This window comes from Ochotona princeps, chromosome 7, assembly GCF_030435755.1.
Source record: "Ochotona princeps isolate mOchPri1 chromosome 7, mOchPri1.hap1, whole genome shotgun sequence".
NCBI classification, from domain to species: Eukaryota; Metazoa; Chordata; class Mammalia; order Lagomorpha; family Ochotonidae; genus Ochotona; species Ochotona princeps.
In genome coordinates this window covers 8,064,802-8,077,630 of record NC_080838.1, presented here as the reverse complement: position 1 = coordinate 8,077,630, position 12,829 = coordinate 8,064,802, and the positions used below count along the sequence as shown (strand labels likewise).

The window sequence follows — 12,829 nt, the reverse complement described above, 5'->3', positions numbered from 1 at the left end:
CACATCACACCAACACATTTTTTCTTTTACATCAATGCATTTTAAAAAGTAAACACAGCATTCTAAGGATGAGAGAAGAAGCCTGCAAATATTCCTTTTTCTCGTTGTTTCCCACACATTTTCTTTTTTAAGGGGAAATGGAGGAGTAGACTGGGAGTCATACTGAAAAAAATCGACATCTCTGAAGAAAATGGTATCACAGAAACAAGAAAAGTAAACATTTAGAAAAGTAGACAAGATTAAGTATAAGCAAATCTTCACTGTGTATTTAAATACAAATATTTGAATGTTAGGACCCCAGCCTAAAATAAGTATTTTAAGTTCTCTGTCAGATTTACTTAACTTCATGTTGAAGTGAAAAAACTAGTCCAAGGGCTTAACTGTAAAATGTGAGCACGTTTCTTGAAATGAATGATTCAGGATGCTTACCTTTGCTGCAGATTTCCCCACTGGAACCAGACTGTGCAATGTTTTCATGACTTTCGCCGTATCTCCCCTGGATTTCAACTGCGAGTGCTGCTGACATTCTAAGCAGTTCCTCACGGCTACTGCACACACTATATTTTAATTAAGATTGGGAAAGAAAACAAAGTCATGCCTAAGATAATGGAACTGATTAAAAAAATCACCTATGTATTTTATGTAAGATTTCATTTAAGAGACTACCTTCAGCCAATTCCTAAAATGTCTCTAGACTTAGCAATGTCATGTTTGCTGCCTGACCTTGATAGCTTCCCTACTGTAGGCCCCGTTATGATATATGGAGGCAGTACAAACTAGTGGTCTATACTGTTAGGATCTACTAAAACAGAATCAGTTCTGGAATCTCAGACCAAATTAACTAGAACATTCTTATATTAAGAAAAAAAAAGAATCAAAAGGACAGTGGAAGAAGAGAGCAAATAAACCACGTGGGACAATATTCTTTGATTACTTTCATTAACATAAAATAATTAAGCTGCAAACTTGGATATTAGATCATGCTATTAATAAACATGGAAGGCACAGCATTCCCTGGGAGTTCTATGTAGTCTAGCTTCTACTGGCTTTTACTAAAACTGCTTAGGAGATGCAGATAGAAAAGGGAATCTCATTCACATACTACAATACAAAATTACCTCTTTAAAGCATAAGTTATTCAGATTATTTAGAAATTAATGCTGATTTTTAAATGAAACACTATTTTCCCAGCTTCCTGAATAAAGTGAAGCACTGCTAAGATAGCAGTGTACTTTCTATTCTAAAAAGACATTCTCCATTTGGGAAAGTGGAAAGGTTTTCAAAATAGCACATACAGGAGTGGGTGTGTGGCCTAGTAGTTAAGGCACCCACCTCCCACAGCAGGAGTGGGTGTGTGGCCTAGTGGTTAAGGCACCCACCTCCCACAGCAGAGTGCCGGGTTTGATTCACGGCTGCAGCTCCTCACTCCACTTTCTTGCCAACACAGACACTGGGAAACAGCTGTGATGGCTCAAGCATTCGTGCCCACGGGAAAGATTGGGACTGCATTCCTGCCTACTAACTTCTGCCGCTGCAGAGCCCCGGCCACTGGGGAGTAGACAAGTTATAAGGAAGTGTTTCATTTCTTTCTCTCTAGTTCTTGCTTTCCGTCTAGCGTACCCCACCCGCAACACCACCCATCCCTCAGGCTCTCTCTCCAACTGTGTGTGTGTGTGTGTGTGTGTGTGTGTGTGTTTCTCTCTGATTCTCAAATAATGTGGCATACACAAAAGCAATATAAAGTCTGAATAATTTAGTTATGATAGTACTGGAAAGTGTAAGAAGTATAACAGCGACAGTAAGAGAACTAGACAAAAGTATATTCAACATTTTCTTCCAAAAGTTTGAAGGTTTCTGGATGTAGGTTTAGATCTTTTATCCATTTAGATTTGTTCTTAGTGTATGGTGAGAGATGTGGGTCTATCTTTTGGTTTCTGCAGGCTATTAACCAGTTGTCCCAACAGCATTTATTGAACAGACCTTCCCATTTGCCTGGATTGTCATTTGTTCTGCACCTTAATTGTTGACAAATGTCTTGTTAGAGTTACAAGCCAGTCTAGATTATCCTAAAATCTGCCAAGATCAGTAAAATTATACTTCAACATAACAAATGGCTAAATACTAAAATGAAATAGACACGAGACAGCTGAATTGTACCTTATAGCCATTTTAAGGTATATAGCAGCCGGTCCTGTATACAAACTAAAATTGAAATGTCAATGAGCAAATCATAGGTTGTGGTTAAGAACTTGTTTTTTGTTTTTTTTTTAACATACTGGTTACGCAAAACCATGTCAATTCCATAATGTTACAAATTGCTGTTGATGTTATATTGGGACTCTTAATTGACTGGGATGATATTCTACCAGCTCTAACTTCGGACCAGAAATGGTCTCCCCAAGAAACTGTTCAACCCATCTGGACAATAAGTAGCTGGACTCTATGTTTGGTATATGTTTGCAAGGAAAGAATCTTGATTGAATTTGAACTGTAATACTGCACCAAGGTGGAAGAATCCACCAGGGGGGAGGGGCGTGGGGAGGGGTGGGGGGATTCCCAGAGCCTATGAAACTGTCACATAATGTATAATAATTAATAAAAAAAAAGTCAAAAAAAGCATATTCAAATTCTTCAGCAATTAACTCAAATTTTAGATACATTTTCAGATTTCTCAATCTCTAAAATTCTCATGAATAAAAAGGAACAAAATTTTGTGTTCAAAATGTCAATGACAAAAAATGATAGCTTCTATTTTGGTATGTTAAATTGAAGCTTTAATTAAAATTTCAAGAATCTATACATACCAAGTTCCTTAGCATACCCTAAGTCTGCAAGTATTCTGAATGACATTTTGAGTCAAACATACTGCAGAAGAAGTCTACCATATGTAACAGTTTATGCAACATACGTTTTGCTAAAATTTAAATATAAAAAATATTCCTTTAAGTTTTTTACTCTTGATGTCTTTTGAGGGGGCTCAAAAATTCATGGAACACAAAATTACAAGATACCATGGGGGTGGGAGCTTGGCTCATCAGTTAAGCAGCAGGCTAGGTTGCCAGAATTCAATATCCAAGTTCCACCTCTGATTCCAGCTTCAAGATTGCAGTTTCAATGTGGGCAGGTCCTTGCCACCCCATGTGGGAGTTCTAGAATGAGTTCCTGGGCTCAGGCTTCTTGGGAGTGAAAGAGCAGACAGTTCTGTCTCTATCAAAGTAATATATATACTTTTTAATTTTTAGAGAAACCAATAAAGAAAACGTGAACATTCCAAAAACTTGCAGCTTTCTCGTAGGTGCCTTACTTCTGACCTGTCTTCAGATGGCCATGGTTTCTAAAGATTTGTTTCTACTTCTTAGGCATCCACTCGCCACCATCTTCTCTCCATTAAGCAAATCGTTTGACAAGGTTTCAGTACTTTCAACCAAATATACAAAATTTTGTGCAGAACAGAATTTATTTTAACATCATTTAAGGAAGTTCAATTAAGAAAAAAAGTCATTTTTGCATATTTTTGTTATTACCTAAGGAAGAACTGCCTCTAATCAGAACACAAATTTAAGCATTTTATAAACTGCTTTAACAAACAGTCACAGCACCATTAAAAAAAGACTGAGCTTGGATACTGCTAAATTAGGACCATGTATCTCCACTGTTTCTGAGAGAAGCACCAACATCTCAGGGGATCTGACAGCTGACTTTAGGCACTCTCCTATTTCCAATATAATCTACTCTGTATTTTAACAAGACTCTCAGGTGATTCTTACTTGTGAATTCCCTTAAAAATTGAGGAGCATTACCTTAGAGTAAAATGAGGTTTGGGAACTCAGGGGAAAGAAGAATGCAAATCAGAATAAAGTTAGTAGATTGATCAAGTTGTATCCTTCTTCCCTACTATCCAATACGGCCAATTACTATGCATAGTGCATTAAAAACTAGTCACAGGTAGGCACTGTGCCTAGGGGTTAAGATGGCAGTTAGCATGCCTACATCCCACTTAGGAGAGCATGGAAGCAAGCACCAGCTCCCCGTTGGCCTCCTGTTTAGATGGATCCTAGGAGGCAGGAGGTAATGGCTCAAGTTCTCAGTCTCTTTCAATCAAGTGAGAAACAGACTGAGTTCCTGGCTCCACGCGTCTGGGGAACAAACCACTGGATGAGACCATCTGTATTTCTTTCTGTCTCTTTCCCACCTCTACTTCCCCCTCTCTCTCTTTCTCACCCTCATTCTCTCTCCCTGTGGCTCACTTTCATAAAAAAGAAGAAAAATCTAACCATCTGATAAATGACTATCACACATTTTCTCACCAACGAAAGAAACATTTTTTACGTTAACCTTTGGAATACTGAAAAAAAAAAAATTTGACTTACATTCCTAACAGGTTTAAAGCACTCACCCAGTCGGAGACACTGCCGTAAAATTCCTCCAGATGACATGTTTTTTTCTGCTTCAATTTCAGTAAAGCCAAGAGAACTTGCAAATATAAGCACGTCCACCAGGCTAATAAGCCTCTGCAAAAATGTCACTGAGGTTTCTATCGAAAGGCCTTGAGTAGGTTCAATATTCTCCAGCTCGTGCTGTAAGGAATAAAGTTTGACATTTATATCTATATTCTGAAGAAAATCTAATTTTACCAGATACAGTTCCCAGATTTCTTAAATTTTATTGGAAGTCGGGCTTTCAGAAAACTAGTACAACAGAGTGATTTATGTAGCATTTTTTTTTTAAAGGGAGCAATGGGATCATATGGGGAAAATACTGTCAATCACTCTTCACTAGCTCACTCATCCCCAAGGGGGAAAAAAACTGTTTAGTTATCTCATTCCTGGAACAGATTGTGAAGTCCCTTCACATAATTATAAAAAATCCTGATGCTGCTGATTTACAGCACATATGAAACCTGGGAACCTGCATATTCAAGTTTCCATCAATAAGGATTATAACACACATTTCACACCAATTTTATAGAGTAGGGGAAGTCCTTACTGTAGCCGATGTAGCAGCTGAAAGCAATGGCAGTATACCCCCACAAGCCATGACCATGTTGTCCATCACTTGAGAGATGAGATGAATTGTGTTGTGTACAAAGATGACATTATCACTGCTATTCACGAAGTCCATAACTGTCTTTGTTGAATGGCTGTCCAAAGACAAATGATGTTTACTGATAAAGCTAAAGAAAGGAAATCACAATTTGCCTGCTTGAAGGGAGGAAGGACATGAAGGTGCTTTTGCTTCATCTTGTGAATCAAGGGAACATAAGTAGCGCAAGGGATATTTCGGGGCATAAACCTCTTGCTCAGAAGTGGGTCATTTCATAACAGCAGTTATTATCCGTGACTTCTTTCAGAGCCAAAACATACACTCACTTTATACTGGGTATAAAAAGCAAAACCATATTCTACTCAACAGGAATAAAACTGAAAAGTCACATGGCAAAAACTAGAAGGTGAACAGTGCTAAATGTGTTATTCTAATACAAATGAATTTCCAAGATCACTGTTGTGGAGCAGCAGGTAAAGCCACACACAGTCTGCACTGTCGGCATCCAATACAGGTGACAATTCAAACCCTGACTACTCCGCTTCTGATCCAGCTCCCATCTGAGGCACGTGGAAAGCAGCATAGGATGCTCCAAGTGCTTGTGTCTCTGCCACCGTCTGAGAGACCCACGGGAATCTCCTGACTCCTAGCTTTGCTCTGCTCCAGTCTAGGTTGCGTCAGTCATTTGGGGACTAAACCAGTGGATGGGAGACCTCTTTCTCTGTCCCTCCCCTGCACCTTTCAAACAGAGGATGGCCAAACACATAGGGCCCCTGCACTCACATGGGAGACCAGAAAAAACCTGCTGGTCCCCAGCATTGGACTGGCTCATCTCTGATCACTGCAGTCATTTGGGGAGTGAACTAGTGGATGGAACATCTCACTCTGTCTCTCTCTGTCTCTGTCTCTATATGCTTTCAAATAAAATAAATAAATCTTTAAAAACAAATAAGTAGAGGAGGGGACAGAAAATCCCAGAGCCTATAGAACTGTATCATAAAATAATAAATAAGTAAAAGACACTCTTGTAAAAACTGAATTTTTTTACCAACATTTTCTTAGATGTCATAAAATGGTTCTAAACAGAGTAAAAGTCGTATACAAACAAAAAACACATTAGGTACTTTTAAAATCACAGGTCATACAAGGAAGAATAATCTGAAATACACAGATATTTTATTCTAAGGCACAAATGGCTATATAGAAAATATTATACTTGAATCTGAATCAGCACATCTAAGAATAAACCCACTTGATAGACAAACCTACATTCTGGTAAGTTCTATGGTTTAAGACATGCTACAGGAAATCTTAACAATTTTTTTTTTTTTTTTAGCAAAAAGCTCTGGTTTTCATTTTTGCAATCCAGGCAGGGATTCCATTCTTTTTTTTAAAAAAGATGTATTTACCTTTATTGGAAAGGCGGATATACAAAGAGGAGGAGAAACAGAGAGGAAGACCCTCCATTCAATGGTTCACTCCCCAAGTGAGCGCAACGGCTGCAGCTGAGCCGATCCAAACCCAGGAGCCAGAACTCCTCCAGGTCTCCCACACAGGTGCAGGGTCCCAAGGCTTTGGGCCGTCCTCAACTTCTTTCCAGGGCCAAAAGCAGGCAGCTGGATGGGAAGCGGAGCTGCCGGGACTGGAACCAGCAACCATATGGGATCCCGGCACGTGCAAGGGGAGGACTTTAACCACTATGCCATCACGCCGGGCACAGGGATGCCATTCTTACCACGGAGACTAAAAGTCACTTTGGTAAATCCAACCACACAATAACATATCACTTATTCTTCAAACCAAGTGCCTGGATTTAACTGCACAAAGCTGTTATATGCCTCTCTGAAAACAAAGACTACGCTATATAATTATTTTCTGTAATAAATACAATAAACACATGGACAAACCTTCTCCACATCTGAATATCTGTTTCTATGGAAAATAAAAGATCAGTGAGCAAACGTTGATGCATCGCAGACCACTTAAACTCAGGAACACGAAACATGGTGGATCTGAACTCCCTCCTTTGTCCGTTGACTGCGTCTGGGACTGGTGCTTGGGCAGGCTGTTCCTGTTGCCTTGGCATCTAGTATAGAAATTTTTAAAGTAATAAAATAAAGAAAACCTAAAAGGTAGGCACTACAAAAATAAAAAAATTTAACAGCTCCTATGCAATTCACCACATAGATAACCTACACACTAGGACCCTCAAGAACCCAATCAGTGATTGACAAACGATTCATGAGCAATAATAGTATTGTGCTACACTGAAAGCAAAGGCATCAAAAATGCTAAATTGTAAGCATTCAACAGTCTGCACTTGGAGCTACGTAAACATTACCACTCATGTATCATTGTTCAAAAGGAACCAAGCAGGTCTTAGTTTTCAATTTCATATAAATGAGGTGGTATTTGTAAGCCAGTGAGAATCTGAATCAAAAACTGGTTAAAACCAAGAACAAACAAAAATAATGACAGAACTATGAAGAACAGATAAAGCAAGAAGAAAAAAGAAGGTAGAACAATGAATGTGTTAAGTGAGAAATTAAATCAACAATTAGAACACAAGTCAGTATTTATCAACTAAAAAGATGTCCATCTGCAACCGTCACATTTTAATTCTGATGATGCCTTGGTAAAAGCCATAACCTTAATAAAAAACTGTTACGTAAGGAACCCACACTAACTGCTACATCTGTATTGACAATTTGAAACTACTTCCACATGCACTCTACCTACATAATTGCAAAGAGAACACGAAACAAGTACAACACAAAATAAAATGCAAGTATACACACTTGCTCTATTTGAACTCAGATCCAACACACTTGAAGAAGGCAGTATCTTTATTCACCTCAAGCGTATGTCGATTTGGTTGAGGGGCTTCCACACTTGTACTAGCCTTCAACTCCAGTTTCTCTGTGTCAGAAGCAACACTGGAAACGTCCAACTTGGCAATCCTCAGCTCAGCAGCCGCAGAAGCTTCGGAACTACTGCCAGGACCATTGCTAACTAACTGAGCTTCTCCAGCAGAGGCGACTGTCTTCTGCCCTTCCTCCAGGACCTGCTCTGGGACAGACAGCACAGTTGTAGGCGACACAGTCGTTTCTCTGGGAGGAGCTGGGGACCCTGACGCTGTCACAGCCAGGGATTCAGGATCTGCCAAGTCCGGGGCTTCAGCACTAACTGGTGTATTGACCCCAGGTTGTTCCTCTTGCAGGATTATTTCAGATGCAGCTGGAGACACACTGTTCTCTTGGCCCTCCATGGGCAGACTGGTGTCCTCAGCAGGACTACTTTCCACCTTCAGTTCCACATAATCATCATCTTCCTCCTCTCCTAGAGATTTATCCAGTAATTCCGGCACTTCGGAAGCATCCCCTTCTGAGGGAGAGCTCACAGAGGCTGTGCCTTCACTGGCGGTGATGGTATCTTGGGCGGCTACTCCCAGCGTCTCGGAGGAAACAGCCTCGGGTTCTCTGAGGTCAGCAGATGCCTCTGGCTCACCTGCACCCACTGGCTCATTTGTCAGTGTTTCATCCAAAGTGTCTTCTTCATCCACTAATTGCTCATCTTCTTGCTCAGCTTGTCTTTCTTCAAGAGAGGTACCCTGAGGCTGCAGGTCAATGTTAGATGAGGTTTCTATGGAACTAATGTTCTCAATACTTGAGTTCTCCTCGCTGTTTCGGATCAAACGGGGAGAACCAGGAGAATCCTTCACGTGTGATTGCTGGGACCCCACTGAGACAGAGATGGCGGGAACTGGACTTGAAGAACACAGCCCTATTTCACCATCAACCTTTCCATGCTGTTCCCTCAATAGACTGGCAAGGTTCTCTTTGTGTATTTCAAAAGTGACCTGGATCAAAAAGAAAAGTGCCATTAGTCATAGGTGCATTAAAATTATCATACCATGCAGAATATAAAGCTTCTCATCAATTTTTCAAATATGTGCTTTACATAATATGAAAACTATTAATTTCCCTATAATGTGCCTATTTTGTAGGACAATAAATAAAATGTCAAGTCACAAAAAATGTAATTGTTCAAGGAAAAGTAATGCCAATTTTAATGCTAATACGTGGCACAGTATGAAACTGAAACAAGAACACACTGAGTCTGTTCTTGAAGACATACAGCAAAAAAAAATTTTTTTTTACTCCTCTCTGTAACTTGTACTAGGATCTACATACACCTTATGGACTGAATAATACAGTTTCAACTACAATGAAAGTTCCTATTCCCATAACTTGTCCTCAGCAGAAATTTTTTTTAAGAAACAATTATGTCGCTATAGAAGATCTTTATTTATCTACTAAGATATAAAACCTATTTTCTTTTTAGGTAAATGTTTTTAACAATGAAAGAACATACAAACCTTCCCCAAAGGTCCACCATTATTCTGAAAGTTTGAATTGGTCAAAAATTGTCTGAAAGTTCCTGTTCATTCATCCATGTAGCCATTCTTTCCAACCCATAAATAACTGTTATGTATGAGGAAATTAAAACATTTATGGGATACTGGAATTAAAAGATGCTTACTTTTTTTTTTTTAAGGATTTATTCATTTTATTACAGCCAGATATACAGAGAGGAGGAGAGACAGAGAGGAAAATCTTCCGTCCAATGATTCACTCCCCAAGTGAGCCACAACAGGCCAGTGCTGCGCCAATCCAGTGCCGGGAACCTGGAACCTCTTCCGGGTCTCCCACGCAGGTGCAGTGTCCCAATGCATTGGGCCGTCCTCAACTGCTTTCCCAGGCCACAAGCAGGGAGCTGGATGGGAAGTGGAGCTGCCGGGATTAGAACCAGCGCCCATATGGGATCCCGGGGCTTTCAAGGTGAGGACTTTAGCCGCTAGGCCACGCCGCCGGGCCCCAAAAGATGCTTACTTTTGAGCAAAAAAAAAAAAAAAAAAGAAATTCATGCAGATTATTTATACTATGCTTTATTCCATTAACTCTTGGAAAACAGCCTATATACAGATTTCAGATTTTTTTGCACTGAAACACTTATCTTTTAATTCTATTACTCCATAAACTTATTAAAATGTCCTCACATTCAGCACTTTGGATTTTCCATATTATGCTGTCTTTACTCAAAAAATAGAGAAAAGGTTAAAAATCACTGATCCATGATTGCTAACGTTACAGGATTTATCATTACTTTTCTTACCTCTTCAACAATTATTATCTTAGAGTCACTGTTATGTGATTCCTATTAGTGTTTTAATAGGAACCCTAAATTCTCAAAACCCACCAAGAGGAAACAGTAGGGAAAGTACAACACATGCAGAAAATAATAGCTTATTAACGTTAAAAGTGTTTCTTCCTGTAATGTATATTATCATTGTATATAGTAAACTGTGTACTAAATCTTTACTGAGCCATTAAAAATACTGCTATGAGATAACAGGGTTTAAAAAAAGCTAATTTTTTGCGTGTAGAAAAATCCACTAGCCGTTTTGAGTCACATAAATTTATATGAGTCAGAAAATGTAAAAAATGCATGCTGCAAAAATTCCCTTACATTTTTCCTTTCTAAGCTCAGCATGGTTGACCTCCACCCTCAGGAGCAGAGCAAACCAGGGAATATTTCTGAGGTGACACTAGCAGGCTGAGGGAGGGAGGGCAGGAACTGGACCAGCACATGTTCAAGAGAAGACAAGGTTCACAAGAATAGGAGCCTAGCTCATGAGGGTAACCTGACCCCAAATTTTAAAAAAAAGCCATAAAGGTTGTGGCATTCCTAGCAGCCTGCCCCTGTATCTGTCTCAGAAGATGAACTGCTCCAATGCAGACGCACCGTCCCCTGTGCTTGGAGCACAGCCACCGTCCCAGGCGACCTGTGCAGCCCTCCACGTCTTGTCTATGCTAGCTCCCCTAGTTCTTGCACCCCATATCTTTGGGTTTGTTTCACTCTCTCCTTCTAGGCAGTAAAACCTCCAGGGAATTTGAACTTTTGTGATCTCAAATTCCTGAGAACATATTTACATACTTATTGATGAACAGATCAAGTATAAAATCCTACTGTAAAAATTTCATTCCTGCAAAATTTGAAAGGCCTTCAAAATTTTGAAGCCGGTTGGTTTTTAAATTTCCCTTTAATTTATCCCAATTGTTTAAAACCTAAAAGGCGACTTTTTTTTATCACGGTTGTTATCTTTTTTGATGCTGTTTTCCTTAACATGTTTGTGGCTTTAAAACTGATAATTCCCAATTAATTACCAGATATTGTTCTAAATTACACAGCTAAAGACTAGTCATTAATCTTCACATTCATTTGATAGCTAATCTATAGCTGTTTGTAATGTTTGGAAAGCAGTTCTATAAACTACAAGTTAAAGATACGCACTAATAACTACAACACTTCTTTTGCTATTACCGTCAATATAATTTGCAGTCCAATTTACTAATTAAGAGATCAAAAAAAAGAAACTTGAGATTATCTTTTTGGTTCCCATATTTAAAATTACTTAACCTATGAAAAATTAGACTTTTAAAAAATGTTAGGCAATATTTAACAACTGACTTTTTCAAAGGAAAATTCATCCTTTTCATTGTACATTGCATGTGGAAATATCAGATTAAAATTATACACTAACTTCTAATTCTAGGATTACCAACCTTACCCACAGTTGATAAATAAGACACATCTGAACCTTTCCATATAAAGCATCAGATAGTGTGGCCAAAACAATTCCCACCATGCACCCAAGGCTTGTTACAAATGCTCTGGCAAGATATCGCACACTATGGGCCCTGTGCTTGCTAGAACATACAAGAATCTGGTCTGGGAATATCTCAAAGTTTCTTTGGGGATCTCCCCAATCGAAATACCGGACACAGAACCCTAGCCAAGAAAAGACAGATGAAAGAACAAGTCAATCAACCACCTCTGCTGTATGTTGGCAGCGAAATACTGGGCAAATGGAGACTATGATGGACTATGTCAATCAGTGGATTCTTCAACGACCTCATCGTGCTTGGAGTGGCGAGATTGGCAGCGATTCATAACTGGAGAACTATTAAAACCACTTGAGCAAATATCTCAGCGCATGCCCCACATCCGGGACTTGGGGTGGGTGGGAAACCGGGTGGGGCTTCTCCCTCAATATCCCCCTTTACCTCAGATACATGAAGGAAACAATATGGAAATAATAGTCTTACCCACTTCCCTAAAAAAATATCGCACACTAACAATGGTCATACAGTAACAGGTGTAATGCTAAATCTATATAGTCTCATTCAGACACATTACCCTGCCGGAGCATAAAAATGTTTAAGTCATCCTCCAATCTCTGGTTCTTAGCTACAAAAATCAGGCAATTAACTGTTGATTTTCTATGGTTCCTTCCAGAATATGTTTCTATCTCTTTAAATATACATGAAAATAAAAATTCCTATTACACTATACTGTGCTTATCTAAAAACATCATCTCTCACTTTCTTTTTCACTTAATGTATGCTGTTGGGCCCAGTGTGATAACCTGGTGGCTGAATCCTCGCCTTGCACGCACCGAGATCCTATATATGACACCCGGTCATATCCCAGCTGCTTCATTTCCTTCCTGCTCCCTGCTTTGTGGCCTGGCAAAGCATTAGGAGATGTCCCAAATGAGCCAAGTGCGGTAGCCTAGCGGCTTACGGCCTCGCCTTGCATGCGCCAGAATCCCATATGGAGTTGGTTCTAATCCCAATAGCCCTGCTTCCCATCCTACTTCCTGCTTGTGGCCTGGGAAAGCAGTGGAGGACAGCCCAAAGCCTTGGGACCCAACACCCATGTA

General features: G+C 39.6%; 1 protein-coding gene across 3 annotated transcripts in view; it reads right to left on the bottom strand.

The window, feature by feature from the left end:
• Positions 1–12,829, bottom strand: part of LRBA (LPS responsive beige-like anchor protein) — a 609,418-nt gene that overhangs the window by 463,539 nt on the left and 133,050 nt on the right. For all 3 annotated transcript variants that reach the window (XM_058666763.1, XM_058666762.1, XM_058666764.1), the window contains exons 23-27: positions 7,898–8,902; positions 6,951–7,129; positions 4,987–5,140; positions 4,397–4,577; positions 430–557 (exon numbers count right to left, since the gene is read on the bottom strand). In XM_058666763.1, the coding sequence (XP_058522746.1) occupies positions 430–557; positions 4,397–4,577; positions 4,987–5,140; positions 6,951–7,129; positions 7,898–8,902 (1,647 nt within the window). The remainder of the gene's footprint in view (positions 1–429; positions 558–4,396; positions 4,578–4,986; positions 5,141–6,950; positions 7,130–7,897; positions 8,903–12,829) is intronic.